General features: G+C 40.2%; 1 protein-coding gene across 4 annotated transcripts in view; it reads right to left on the reverse strand.

Annotated features, from left to right (window-relative positions):
• The window catches only part of DCAF5 (DDB1 and CUL4 associated factor 5), a 98,143-nt gene that overhangs the window by 18,858 nt on the left and 64,040 nt on the right, over positions 1-15,245 (reverse strand). For all 4 annotated transcript variants that reach the window (XM_049706904.1, XM_004262160.4, XM_033432997.2 and 1 more), the window contains one exon: positions 5,479-5,545. In XM_049706904.1, coding sequence (XP_049562861.1) covers positions 5,479-5,545 — 67 coding nt within the window. The remainder of the gene's footprint in view (positions 1-5,478; positions 5,546-15,245) is intronic.

Raw genomic sequence — 15,245 nt, forward strand, 5'->3', positions numbered from 1 at the left:
CGCTGGGCCTGCACGTCTGGAGCCTGTGCTCCGCGGCGGGAGAGGCCATGGCAGTGAGAGGCCCGCGTACCGCAAAAAAAAAAAAAAAAAAAAAAGTATAGCTTAATGAAGTTTTTTAACGTGAACACCTGTATAACCAACACCCAGGTCTCAAGAAATGGAATTTTTCCTGGCCATTCAGAGGCCTCTATATGCTTCATTCCTATTACAACCCCTTCCCTCCCCTAAAGAAATCATTATCCTGACTTGTATATTAATCGCTTCCCTGCTTTTTAAAATAATTTTATTCATCCAAGTATGCATTCCTAAATACTTTATTTATTTATTTATTCTTGGGTCACACCGTGCAGCTTGTGGGATCTTAGTTCCCCGACCAGGGATCGAACCTGGGCCTTCGGCAGTGAAAACTCGGAGTCCTAACCACTGGACTGCCAGGGAATTCCCTTCTAAATACTTTAGTTTTGCCTGTTTTTTGTTTTAATATATCTTTTGGGTTTCTTATACAATAGATTTTCTCCTGTCCATCCTTCCTTTTCTCACCAAAATGTAAATACTTGTTGAAGAACACAGATCATTTGACCTATATCCTCACAACGTAGTACAGAACACTCCTCTGTCCTCTGTGCTACCTGCAAGTTGAAAGCTGGATCCTGAGGTTTGATTAGATTCAGGGTTATTTTATTTTGCAAGACCTTAGGCACCATTGTGTTTCTTCATCAGGAGACTCTTAATGTCTAGTTGTCTTTCTTTTTGTGATGTGAACAGCTGTAGATGCTCAATGTTTAGAGGCATTAATTCACTGAGGGCTGCTAAATGATTATATTAAAATTCTGTAATTTCTTTTTTCTAAAATGTCTTCTATTTTACCTATAATTTTGAAAGATATTTTCCCTGGATTCTAGGTTCCCTAGAATTCTAGGTTGGCAGGTTTTAATTCTTTAAGCACTTTAGGGATATCATTCTACTATATTCTGGCTTCCATAATTTGACCATCAATCTTATTGTTGCTTATTTACAGGTAATTTGTCCATTTTCTCAGACTGCTTTTGAGCTTTTTCTCATTATCTTTCATTTTCAACAGTCTGACATGATATGCCTAGGTGTGTTGTATTTATTTATTCCGCTTCTGGTTACTGAGTTTCTTGAATCTGAGAATTGGCATATTTCATTTGTTCTGGAAACTTTCAGTCATTATCTCTTCATATATTGCTCTGCTTCACTTTCTCTCTCTTATCCTTCTGGGATTCCAATTTCATATGTTAGATCACCTGTGTCCCACTTGTCTCTTACACTCTCTGCTTTGCTTTTTCCATTCTCCATTCTTATCATCCTTCAGTTTGAATGTCTTTTATTGACCTGTCTTCTATTCACCAAGCCTGTCCTCTCAAGGTTAAACAAATCAAAAAATTCTTAGTTTTAGACATATTTTTCAGTTCTACATGTTTTTTTCTAGGTAGATTCCAATTCTCTGTTGAAATTCTCCATCTTTTTATCCATTTTGTCCATCCATCATTTCTATTTTCTTTATCACATTTACAGTATTTCAAGTTCCTGACTGTTTGACTTCAATATTTAGATTATATTGTGGGTTGGCTTCTTTTGATTACTGACCACATTTTCATGTCTCATAATTTTTTTATTGTATGCTGGACATTGAGGATAAAGAACCATGGAGACTGCTATGGACTGAACTGTGTCTCTTGCAAATTCGTATGTTGAAGCCCCAACTCCCAATGTGACTATTTGGAGAGAGGGGCTTTAAGGAGATAATTAAGGTTAAACAAAGTCATAAGGGAAGGATTCTAATCCAATAAGACTGACGTCCTCATAAGAAGAGGAAGGGACACCAGCGATGTATGTACACAGAGAAAAGGCCATGTGAGAACACAATGAGGAGGCAGTCATCTGCAAGCCAAAGGAGAGAGGCCTCAGGAGAAATCGAACTTCTCAGAACCTTGATCTTGAACATCTAGCCTCCAGAACTGTGAGAAAATATGGTTCTGATGTTTACAGTCTGTGGGATTTTGTTATGGCAGCCCTAGCAAACTAATAGAGAGATGAAAGCTGTTTCCTCCATATGCATTTACCCATTCCACTCTTGAGAAAAGAAGGGGCTGATCACCCTCAATCCAATAAGAAGGAACCAGGTCAGCACTGGGTTGAATAAGTCTACTTCTTCTTTTTTTAAAAATACTTATTTGGCTGCATCTGTTCTTAGCTGTGGCACGTGCGATCTTCGTTGCGGCATGCAGGATCTTTCGTTGTGGCGCGAGGGCTTCTCTCTAGTTGTGGCACGGTGGCTCTTTAATTGTGGCGTGTGGGCTTAGTTGCCCCACGGCAAGTGGGATCTTAGTTCCCTGACCAGGGACTGAACCCGCATCCCCTGCATTGGAAGGCAGATTCTCAACCACTGGACCACCAGGGAAGTCCCAAGTCTACTTCTGGTTTCAAATGTCTCAAAGGCAAGACCTGTGGCGTGCTTGTTGCAGATCTCTTCCACTAATGGAAGTTCGTGTCCTACTTACGTACCAGGAGATTGTAGGATATTACACTCGGCCTTTCTGGCCCAGCTCCATCCTCAAGTGTAGTCCTTTTGGACTTTTGATGGAGAGCCTGTCAAACCTCTGTTCTCTGCTCTGAACATTCTGTTCTTTGGAGGTTTTAATCTTACCTCTTTATCATCCTTTCCCAAGTAGGTTCAAAATGCCCTGTGGAGCAGGACCTTCCCACTAGGGGAACTTTGTCTCCTAAGCACTGTATACTGTGGGCATTTCATTCTGCTTTCCAGCCTAGCCCCCTAGCTCCCAGGGCAACCCCAGCACCCAGCAAATGTCCTATAGGGAAGACTGGTCATGTGTTTGGGGTTCCTCTAGAATCCAGTCTATCGTATCAACACATGTGGCCATCGAAAACTCTGATTTCTTTTGACCCTGGTAGAGTCTGTCCATGGTAGCCCAAACTACAGCCTGTGCATAGATGCCCTCAGGAAAGAACATGGCCAGCACCTTCTGCTCAGTTAGGAAGGGCTCTTCCTTCTTCTGAACTTCAGTTCTCCTCACAGACTTTGTAACCACAGCTCTCTGACATCTTTAAAAATATGGCTTTTGTAATTTGATTTTTGTACTTATTGCAATAGGAGCTACCTACTGCATCCTATGTGGAATCTGACGTCTAACAATTTATTTTTTAATAGAAATTTTATATCATTCCCTTTTCCTCCTTGAAATAATATTTCTACTTTATCTACCTCCCCCCAAATTTCAACCTAATATATTTTAATGAAAATCTATCATAGTTTCACCAATAAAAATATAATTACAAACTTAAAATTTTCTTTATTTACTGTGACTGTAAGGCTCTAAGTGCTAACATTTCTGTATTGGATTTGAGTTACCATTACAATACTTACTGGAACACAATTGATCAAAACAGATATACTTTTAATGTTTTATAAAAACCAATTATTATAAAAAGGAGCAATTTATTGTAAGTGCATAAGAAGATAAGGTAGAAGATGGTGGAGGGTTGGGTTATAGCCCTATGATTAAAGGATACTTCAGCTTTTTTGGCATCTTAGAGGTTTTTACACCTTAGGGCAATGCACCATGCCAAGGTTCAAGTGGCCAGAAATTTCTGGAGTACTTCCAATTTTCTGGTGTTTTTTGTTTGTCTGCTTGTTTGTTTTTCTGTAAAGTGGGGGAAGGACAAAGGGAAAAGGGGAGGTGGGAAAGGACAATACACATGGAATTTGAGAATCTAGAAATGGATTCCTTTAAACCAGCTGTGCCTATACAATCCTTGGAAGGTCCAGGCACCCATTTCGCAGTTTTGATACTGGAATCCTAAATCAGCTATGAGGGTCCCTGCCAACCCAGAGATTGCATACCCATCTACATATAAAGACAGCCTAACAGTGGCCTGTACCCTAAGTCAGTACAGAAATCAGCAGGAGGTGAAAAAATCTACAATACCACTGCTAACCCTTTCCCCTTCTCTCAATACAAACATGAAAAAGATTCCAGAGGACAGTCCTGGGGGAGCGGATGATCCACTTTCTGTTTTAAAAGCCACACTGACTCAATAATGAAAAGCTTTTCAAGATCAGGTAAAAGATACAATTAAGCCCATAGATTATTTCTCAGCTAATCAATCTAGGACTTACGGGGGTGGGAGACTTAATACAGAACTATCTCTAGTGCTGGAACATCACTTTTTGTTCAGATAGACTGTTGCTGTCCCATCTGGTAGTGCTTCAAAGGTAAGATGCTTCACTCATGCTTTCCAAATTCCAGAAGGGGAAAAAGGTCTTTTGTAACTTGTTTAGTAACCAGACCACAGCAACAGGATAGTTTCCAAAAGTAAGCCTCGACAAGTTTTGAAAGGCAGATGTTTGGTAACAATATTGTTAATTCAGCAATAGGCAAGCCAACAACTTTCCTAGACTCTGAGCACTAGACACATCTTGTGTAATATAATCAGCACAGTCCTCTATTACTTTCCTGATGGCCATTTTCCAGTTTGATGCCATGTATCACCTGGAGCAGATGGCTGTACTGAGCTGTCCTGAGAACAAAAAATAGACATTTTTCTACCAGTAGGAAGCAACCAGTGTAACACTCATCTGAGCACGTGAGGACACTATTATCAAGAATGAAGAGGGCTTCCCTGGTGGCGCAGTGGTTGAGGGTCCGTCTGCCAATGCAGGAGACACGGGTTCGTGCCCTGGTCCGGGAAGATCCCACATGCCGCGGAGTGGCTGGGCCCATGAGCCATGGCCACTGAGCCTGCGCGTCCGGAGCCTGTGCTCCGCGACGGGAGAGGCCACAACAGTGAGAGGCCCACGTATCGCAAAAAAAAAAAAGAATGAAGAATGGTCCGCACTGCCTGAAAGCTCAGATGGCCTAGGTCCAAATTTACGGAAAGTAGCAGGCTCTTTTTCAGAATACATCTAGAGCAAAAGCAGAAATATTTCTTCCTAATTTCTCTCATGTCTGGGGTTAGCCAAACTCCAGGGAGTATATCTGTCCATCAACAAAGAAAGTTTCCCTTTACCTAACATCACCAGGGAGGCTAAAAGAAAGGCAGAGGCCCTACCAACTGTTTGTAGAGTCATAAGCAGGAATGTGCACATGAATAATAAAGGAAAAGCACGTAAAAAGCAAGGTAATAATACTCCAAGTGTGAAACAGGAGAGAGGAAAATGGACATAAAGGAGATCTATGAAGTCTAAAGAAAAGTTCTTAGGAGGAAAAAAAGCTGAGCATGATTATGTCAGATAAGAGTATGCATGAAGGTTATAGCTAAATTTGGCTCCTAATTTTTATTTTAAAATTTACTTTGGTCACTTTCCAAAAAATTTTTTGTATTAAAAGAGAAATATCTTCCTCTACTGCTAAAGATCTGCCCTTTCAGGGCACAGCACGCAGGAGGTCAATAGAGCCAACATTAGCAGCAGGTTCACACTCGGGATACACTCACCTGCTTCTGGATCTGCAGGAATTCTCCACATGTACAGGTTGAAGTCATCAGAGCCTGAAAGGATATACTGTTGGGACAAAAAAAATCTATTTATTACTTATGTATTGATTGATAATCTATCTACCTATCTATCTATACAGAAAAAGGTTTTTAAAAATAAACAAGATAAATGAACATATATTCATAGGGCACCACAGAGCAAACACTCTCTTAAAAGTATTTGCAAATCAAAAGGCTAACTGGCTAAAACTTGGCAACAACCAAACAACCTGATTTAAAAATGGGCAAAAATGGGCAAAGGACTTGAACAGACATTTCTCCAAAGAAAATATACAAATCGCCAATAATGTGAAAAGATGTTTAACATCACTGATCATTATGGCAATGAAAATGAAAACCACAATGAGGTACCACGTCACACCCATTAGGATGGCGATTACCAAAAGCAAACAAACAGAAAACAAGCGTTGGTGAGGAGGTGGAGAAGTTGGTACCCACTGCGCATTGCTGGTGGGACTATATAATGGTGCACACACTGTGGAACACAGTATAGAGATTCTGCAAAAAGTTAAACACAGAACTACCATATAACCCAGAAATTCTACTCCTAGGTATATGTCAAAGAATTGAAAGCAGGGACTAGAGATATCTGTACACCAATGTTCAGAGCAGAAGGCTCACAACAGCCAAACAAACTAAATGTCCATCAATGGATGAACACATAAACAAAATGTGGTATATATCCATACAATGGAATATTATTTAGCCTTAAAAAGGAAATTCAGACACATGCTACAACATGGGTAAAACTTGAAGACATTATGCTAAGTGAAATAAGCCATATACAAGACAAACGTTGTATGATTCAACTTACATGAGGAACCAAGAGTAGTCAAATTCATAGAGACAGAAAGCAGAATGGTAGTTGCCAAGGACTGGGGGTAAGGGAGAAATGGGCAGCTACTCTTCAACGAGTACAGAGTTTCACTTTGGGAAGATGAAAAAGTTCTGGAGATGGACAGTTGTGATAGTTACACAACAATGTGAATGTACTTAATGCCACGAAGCTGTACATTTTAAAATGGTTTTAGTGGTAAGTTCCATGTTATGTATATTTTACCACAATTTTTCAAAAAAAAATTTTTTGAATTTTATTTTTTTATACAGCAGGTTCTTATTACCCATTTTATACATATTAGCGTATATATGTCACTCCCAGTCTCCCAATTCATCACACCACGCCCCTCCCCCCAGCCCGCCACTTTCCCCCCTTGGTGTCCATACGTTTGTTCTCTACATCTGTGTCTCAATTTCTGCCCTGCAAACCATTCAACTGTATCATTTTTCTAGGTTCCACATATATGTGTTAATATATGATATTGGTTTTTCTCTTTCTACCTTACTTCACTCTGTATGACAGTCCCTAGATCCATCCACGTCTCTACAAATGACCCAATCTCCTTCCTTTTTATGGCTGAGTAATATTCCACTGTATATATATACCACAACTTCTTTATCCATTCCTCTGTCGAGAGGCATTTAGGTTGCTTCCATGACCTGGCTACTGTAAATAGTGCTGCAATGAACACCGGGGTGCATGTGTCTTTTTGAGTTATCAGTTTCTCTGGGTATATGCCCAGTAGTGGGATTGCTGGGTCATATGGTAATTCTATTTTTAGTTTTTTAAGGACCCTCCATACTGTTCTCCATAGTTGCTGTAACAATTTACATTCCCACCAACAGTGGAAGACAGCTCCCTTTTCTCCACACCCTCTCCAGCATTTGTTGTTTGTAGCATTTCTGATGATGCCCATTCAAACTGGTGTGAGGTGATACCTCATTGTAGTTTCGATTTGCATTTCTCTAATGATTAGTGATGTTGAGCAGCTTTTCATGTGCTTCTTGGCCATCTGTATGTCTTCTTTGGAGAACTGTCTATTTAGGTCTGTCTTCTGCCCATTTTTCAATTGGGTTGTCTGTTCTTTTAATATTGAGCTGCATGAGCTGTTTATATATTTTGGAGATTAACCTTTTGTCCATTGATTCTTTTGCAAATATTTTCTCCCATTCTGAAGGTAGTCTTTTCGTCTTGTTTGTAGTCTCCTTCACTGTGCAAAAGCTTTTAAATTTCATTATGTCCCATTTGTTTATTTTTGTTTTTATTTCCATTACTCTAGGAGGTGGATCAAAAAAAGATCTGGCTGTGATTTATGTCAAAGAGTGTTCATCCTATGTTTTCCTCTAAGAGTTTTATAGTGTCCAGTCTTACATTTAGGTCTCTAATCCATTTTGAGTTTATTTTTGTGTACGGTGTTAGGGAGTGTTCTAATTTCATTCTTTTACATGTAGCTGTCCAGTTTTCCCAGCACCACTTATTGAAGAGACTGTCTTTTCTCCATTGTATATCCTTGCCCCCTCTGTGATAGATTAGTTGACCACAGGTGCGTGGGTTTATCTCTGTGCTTTCTATCCTGTTCCATTGATCTGTATTTCTGTTTTTGTGCCAGTACCATATTGTCTTGATTACAGTAGCTTTGTAGTATAGTCCGAAGTCAGGGAGTCTGATTCCTCCAGCTCCGTTGTTTTCCCTCAAGACTGCTTTGCCCATTCAGGGTCTTTTGTGTCTCCATGCAAATTTTAAGATTTTTTGTTCTAGTTCTGTAAAAAATGCCATTGGTAATTTGACAGGGATTGCATTGAATCTGTAGATTGTTATGGATAGTATAGTCATTTTCACAATATTGATTCTTCCAATGCAGGAACATGGTATATCTCCCCATCTGTTTGTATCATCTTTTATTTCTTTCAACAGTGTCTTATAGTTTTCTTCATGCAGGTCTTTTGTCTCGCTAGGTAGAGTTATTCCTAGGTATTTTATTCCTTTAACTGCAGTGGTCAAGGGGAGTGTTTCCTTAATTTCTCTTTCAGATTCTTCACCATTCGTGTATAGGAATGCAAGAGATTTCTGTGCACTAATTTTGTATCCTGCTACTTTACCAAATTCATTGATTAGCTCTAGTAGTTTTCTGGTGGCATCTCTAGGATTCTCTATGTATAGTATCATGTCATCTGCCAACAGTGACAGGTTTACTTCTTCTTTTCCAATTTGTATTCCTTTTATTTCTTTTTCTTCTCTGATTGCCGTGGCAAGGACTTCCAAAACTATGTTGAATAATAGTGGCGAGAGTGGACATCCTTGTCTTGTTCCTGATCTTAGAGGAAATGCTTTCAGTTTTTCACCATTGAGAATGATGTTTGCTGTAGGTATGTCCTATATGGCTTTTATTATGTTGAGGTAGGTTCCCTCTATGCCCACATTCTGGAGAGTTTTTATCACAAATGGGTGTTGAACTTTGTCAAACACTTTTTCTGCATCTATTGAGATGATCATATAGTTTTTCTTCTTCAATTTGTTAATATGGTGTATCACATCGATTGATTTGCTTATACTGAAGAATCCTTGTATCCCTGGGATAAATCCCACTTGATCATGGTATATGATCCTTTTAATGTGTTGTTGGATTCTGTTTCCTAGTATTTTTGCATCTATATTCATCAGTGATATTGGTCTGTAATTGTCTTTTTTTTGTAGTAACTTTGTCTGGTTTTGGTATCAGGGTGATGGTGGCCTCATAGAATGAGTTTGGGAGTGTTCCTTCCTCTGCAATGTTTTGGAAGAGTTTGAGAAGGATGGGTGTTAGCTCTTCTCTAAATGTTTGACAGAATTCACCTGTGAAGCCATCTGGTCCTGGACTTTTGTTTGTTGGAAGGTTTTTAATCACAGTTTCAATTTCACTACTTGTGATTGGTCTGTTCATATTTTCTACTTCTTTCTGGTTCAGTCTTGGAAGGATATAGCATTCCAAGAATTTGTCCATTTCGTCCAGGTTGTCCATTTTATTGGCATAGAGTTGCTTGTAGTAGTCTCTTAGGATGCTTTGTATTTCTGCGGTGTCTGTTGTAACTCCTCCTTTTTCATTTCTAATTTTATTGATTTGAGTACTCTCCCTCTTTTTCTTGATGAGTCTGGCTAATGGTTTATCAATTTTGTTTATCTTCTCAGAGAAACAGCTTTTAGTTTTATTGATCTTTGCTACTGTTTTCTTTGTTTTTATTTATTTCTGCTCTGACCTTTATGATTTCTTTCCTTCTGCTAACTTTGGGTTTTGTTTGTTCTTCTTTCTCTAGTTCCTTTAGGTGTAAGGTTAGATTGTTTATTTGAGACTTTTCTTGTTTCTTGAGGTAGGCTTGTCTTGCTATAAACTTCCCTCTTTGAACTGCTTTTGCTGCATCCCATAGGTTTTGGATCGTCTTGTTTTCACTGTCATTTGTCTCTAGGTATTTTTTTATTTCCTCTTTCATTTCTTCAGTGATCTCTTGGTTATTTAGTAACGTGTTGTTTAGCCTCCATGTGTTTGTGTTTTTTACGTTATTTTTCCCTGTAACTGATTTCTAATCTCATAGCATTGTGGTCAGAACAGATGCTTGATATGATTTCAATTTTGTTAAATTTACTGAGGCTTGATTTGTGACCCAAGATGTGATCTATCCTGGAGGATATTCCGTGTGTGCTGAGAAGAAGTGTAATCTGCTGTTTATGGATGGAATGTGCTATAACTATCAATTAAATCTATCTCGTCTACTGTGTCATTTAACGCTTGTGTTTCCTTATTAATTTTCTGTTTGCACGATCTGTCCATTGGTTTAAGTAAGGTGTTAAAGTCCCCCACTATTATTGTGTTATTGTTGATTTCCTCTTTTAAAGCTGTTAGCAGTTGCCTTATGTATTGAGGTGCTCCTATCTTGGGTGCATATAGATTTATAATTGTTATATCTTCTTCTCGGATTGATCCCTTGATCATTATGTAGTGTCCTTCCTTGTCTCTTGTAACAAGGAAGTCTTTATTTTAAAGTCTGTTTTACCTGATATGAGTATTGCTACTCCAGCTTTCTTCTGATTTCCATTTGCATGGAATATCTTTTTCCATCTCCTCACTTTCAGTCTGTATGTGTTCCTAGGTCTGAGGCAGGTCTCTTGTGTACAGCATATAGATGGATCTTGTTTTTGTATCTATTCAGCGAGCCTGTGTCTTTTGGTTGGAGCATTTAATCCATTCATGTTTAAGGTAATTATCGATATTATGTTTCTATTACCGTTTTCTTAATTGTTATGGGTTGGTTTTTTAGGTCCTTTTCTTCTCTTGTGTTTCTCACTTAGAGAAGTTCCTCTAGCATTTGTTGCAGAGCTGCTTTGGCGGTGCTGGATTCTCTTAGCTTTTGCTTGTCTGTGAAGCTTTTGATTTCTCTGTCGAATCTGAATGAGATCTTGGCCGGGTAGAGTAATCTTGGTTGTAGGTTCTTCCCTTTCACCATTTTAAATATGTCACGCCACTCCCTTCTGGCTTGTAGAGTTTCTGCTGAGAAATCAGCTGTTAACCTTATGAGAGTTCCCTTGTACGTTATTTGTTGTTTTTCCCTTGTTGCTTTTTTTGTTTTGTTTTGTTTTTGCGGTACGTGGGCCTCTCACTGTTGTGGCCTCTCCCGTTGCGGAGCACAGGCTCCGGATGCACAGGCCCAGCGGCCATGGCTCACGGGCCTAGCCGCTCTGCGGCATGTGGGATCTTCCCGGACCGGGGCACGAACTCGGCAGGCGGACTCTCAACCACTGCGCCACCAGGGAAGCCCCCTTGTTGCTTTCAATAATTTTTCTTTGTCTTTAATTTTTGCCAATTTGATTACTATGTGTCTCGGCATGTTTCTCCTTGGGTTTACCTTGCCTGGGACTCTCTGCGCTTCCTGGACTTAGGTGGCTATTTCCTTTCCTATATTAGGGAAGTTTTCGACTATAATCTCTTCAAATATTTTCTCGGGTCCTTTCTCTCTCTCTTTTCTTTCTGGGACCCCTATAATGCGAATGTTGTTGCGTTTAATGTTGTCCCAGAGGTCTCTTAGGCTGTCTTCATTTCTTTTCATTCTTTTTTCTTTATTCTGTTTCGCAGCAGTGAATTCCACCATTCTGTCTTCCTGGTCACTTATCTGGTCTTCTGCCTCAGTTATTCTGCTACTGATTCCTTCTAGTGTTGTTTTCATTTCAGTTATTGTATTGTTCATCTCTGTTTGTTTTTTCTTTAATTCTTCTAGGTGTTTGTTCTTTAATTCTTCTAGGTCTTTGTTAAACATTTCTTGCATCTTCTCAATCTTTGCCTCCATTCTTTTTCTGAGGTCCTGGATCATCGTCACTGTCATTATTCTGAATTCTTTTTCTGGAAGGTTGCCTATCTCCACTTCATTTAGTTGTTTCTCTGGGGTTTTATCTTGTTCCTTCATCTGGTACCTAGTCCTCTGCCTTTTCATCTTTTCTATCTTTCTGTGAATGTGGTTTTTGTTCCACAGGCTGCAGGATTGTAGTTCTTCTTGCTTCTGCTCTCTGCCCTGTGGTGGATGAGGCTATCTAAGAGGCTTGTGCAAGTTTCCTGATGGGAGGGACTGGTGGTGGGTAGAGCTGGCTGTTGCTCTGGTTGGCAGAGCTCAGTAAAACTTTAATCCACTTGTCTGCTTATGGGTGGGTCTGGATTCCCTCCCTGTTGGTTGCTTGGCCTGAGGTGACCCAACTCTGGAGCCTACCCGGGCTCTTTGGTGGGGCTAATGGCAGACTCTGGGAGGGCTCACACCAAGGAGTACTTTCCAGAACTTCTGCTGCCAGTGTCCCTGTCCTCACGGTGAGACACAGCCACACACTGCCTCTGCAGGAGACCCTCCTACACTAGCAGGTAGGTCTGGTTCAGTCTCCTATGGGGTCACTGCTCCTTCCCCTGGATCCTGATGCGCACACTACTTTGTGTGTGCCCTCCAAGAGTGGCGTGTCTGTTTCCCCCAGTCCTGTCGAAGTCCTGCAATCAAATCCCGCTAGCCTTCAAAGTCTGATTCTCTAGGAATTCCTCCTCCTGTTGCCGGATCCCCAGGTTGGGAAGCCTGATGTGGGGCTCAGAACCTTCACTCCAGTGGGTGGACTTCTGTTGTATAAGTGTTCTCCAGTTTGTGAGTCACCCACCCAGCAGTTATGGGATTTGATTTTATTGTGATTGTGCCCCTCCTACCGTCTCACTGTGGCTTCTCCTTTGTCCTTGGATGTGGGGTATCCTTTTTGGTGAGTTTCAGTGTCTTCCTGTCGATGATTGTTCAACAGTTAGTTGTGATTCTGCTGTTCTCACAAGAGGGAGTGAGAGCACGTCTTTCTGCTCTGCCATCTTGAACCAATCTCTCAAAAAATTTTTTTAAATTTAGGAGCTTCCCAAGAGATCTGTTATGCAAGCCCAAGCATCCTGAATTTCCCTGTTGTCATCTACATCTTTGAGCAGGAAGCCATTGCCAACCCAGCTATGAGTTAATGACAGAGACGTAAGCAATCCCCTTTTATGAGGCAGCTTCAAACTGCCTGATCTCAGAAAGAGAGGACACTAAGCCAGATCTATTTTAATTAGGACTCATAAGAGCACTGTCTAATAGCAACCAGTGAGCAATTCTGAGAGTTCATTTATTTCCAAAGATTAACAAAAGTGCTTTGCTTTAAGTTTAGGTCAGCATTACTTCCTACCTTTTGGTCTCATCTGCTTATTCCCCCAGAAAAATAAAGGCCTACAGTTTTCTAAAGAAAATTTCTGGGCTTCCCTGGTAGCGCAGTGGTTGAGAATCTGCTTGCTAATGCAGGGGACACGGGTTCGAGCCCTGGTCTGGGAAGATCCCACATGCCGCGGAGCAACTAGTCCCGTGAGCCACAACTACTGAGCCTGCGCGTCTGGAGCCTGTGCTCCGCAACAAGAGAGGCCGCAATGAGAGGCTCACACACCGCGATGAATTGTGGCCCCCGCTTGCCACAACTAGAGAAAGCCCTTGCACAGAAACGAAGACCTAACACAGCCAAAAGTAAAATAAAATAAATAAATAAAAGAAATGCATTTCCATTCTAAAAGTAAATTTCTGACTTAAAAATGACACTGCAAATATCCAAAAAGTGTAAGTCCAATATATACACAACCTCATGCCTAATGAATACATTACTAAATACTTTGTAATCATTAAAAATCAATTTACCAGTCTTCAAAACACTAGTAATAACATGAGAAAGGAGGGAAAGAGACTCATGTTCAAAGATGAAGAAAGTGCTATCCACAGGGGTTAGGTGATCTGGCTCAGGGCACAGTGGAAAAAGAAGTGGGTTCAGTTTCCTCATCTGGTTGCTCATTGCTATGGTCTACATGTTTGTGTCCCCCCAAATTCACATGTTCAAATCCTAATGCCCAATGTGATAATATTAGGAGGTGGGGCCTTTGGGGGGTGATTGGGCCTTAAGGGTGGAGCCCTCATAAATGGGATTAGCACTCTTGTAAAAGAGACCCGGCAGAGCTCCCTAGCCCCTTCTGCCAAGTGAGGAAACAGTGAGAAGTCAGCAGGCTGCAACCAGGAAGATGGCCTTCACCAGAACCCAATCAGGTTGGCACCCTGATCTTGGACTTCCAGCCTCCAGAACTGTGAGAAAGAAATTACTGAAATTATAAGCCACCCAGTCCATGGTATTTTGTTATGGCAGCCATAACAGACTAAGATACCCTCTGAGGCTCATTTAGTTCTAAGAGTCTATGATTACTCTGTGAAGGAATGATGTAAGCCAGACCAGAGCTGAAAATCCCTAAACTGCTGGCTCACAGTTGCTTGACGAGTCACTACATAAGTATGTTGAAAATAAGGAAACTCAAAGTCTAATCGTGTTACACTTCAATTTAAAAGTTTCCTCAACAACAGAAACCAAACACCTCAGGATTTTAAAACTGGGCAAAGTACTTGAACAGACATTTTCCAAAGAAGAAATGTACAATGGCCATATACAAATGGCCAATAAGCACACAAAAAGATGCTCAACATCACTAATCATTAGAGAAATGAATATCAAAACCACAAGGAGATACCACCTCACATTCATTAGGATGGTTACTATCAAAAAAAAACAGAAAATAGTTCTTCAAAAAATTAAAAATAAAATCACTATATGATTCATCAATTCCACCTCTGGGTATATAGCTAAAAGAACTGAATGCAAGATCTCTTAGAGATATTTATATAGCAATGTTCATAGCAGCTTTATTCACAACAGCCAAAGAGGGAAGCAACCCAAGTGTCCAGCAAGAGATGAATGTATAAACAAAACGCGGTGCATACACACGATGCAATAGTATTCAGATTTTAAAAGGAAGGAAATTCTGACACAAGCTACAACATGGATGAATCTTGAACCTTATGCGAAGTGAAATAAGCCAGTTACAAAAAGACAAATACTGTATGATTCCACTTATGAGGTTCCTAGAGTAAGTGAGTAGTCAAATTCATAAAGACAAAGTGGAATGGTGGTTACCAAGAGCTGGGGGCAGGGGAGGGAGGGGAGTTAGTGTTTAATGGGTACAGAGTTTCACTTGTGCAAGATGAAAAACTTTTGGAGATAGACGCTCGTGATGGTTACACAACAATGTTAATGTACTTATCACTACAATTATACTTAAATATTTTCCCCTTAAAAATAGAAGAAAAAACGAAAAGATGAACCTTCATTGTCTTGACTTAGGGTCCATCCAGTAACTCCCTGCAGTTTAATGACACTATCTTGTTTGAAGTTAGGAAGTTGAAATTCAGGAGCCCAAAGGCTTTTCTCTCACAGCCTGTTTGGCAAAACTACCTACTATCAATAGTTAGGGGAAAAAATTTATTAATTACACACG

Source organism: Orcinus orca, chromosome 2, assembly GCF_937001465.1.
Source record: "Orcinus orca chromosome 2, mOrcOrc1.1, whole genome shotgun sequence".
NCBI classification, from domain to species: Eukaryota; Metazoa; Chordata; class Mammalia; order Artiodactyla; family Delphinidae; genus Orcinus; species Orcinus orca.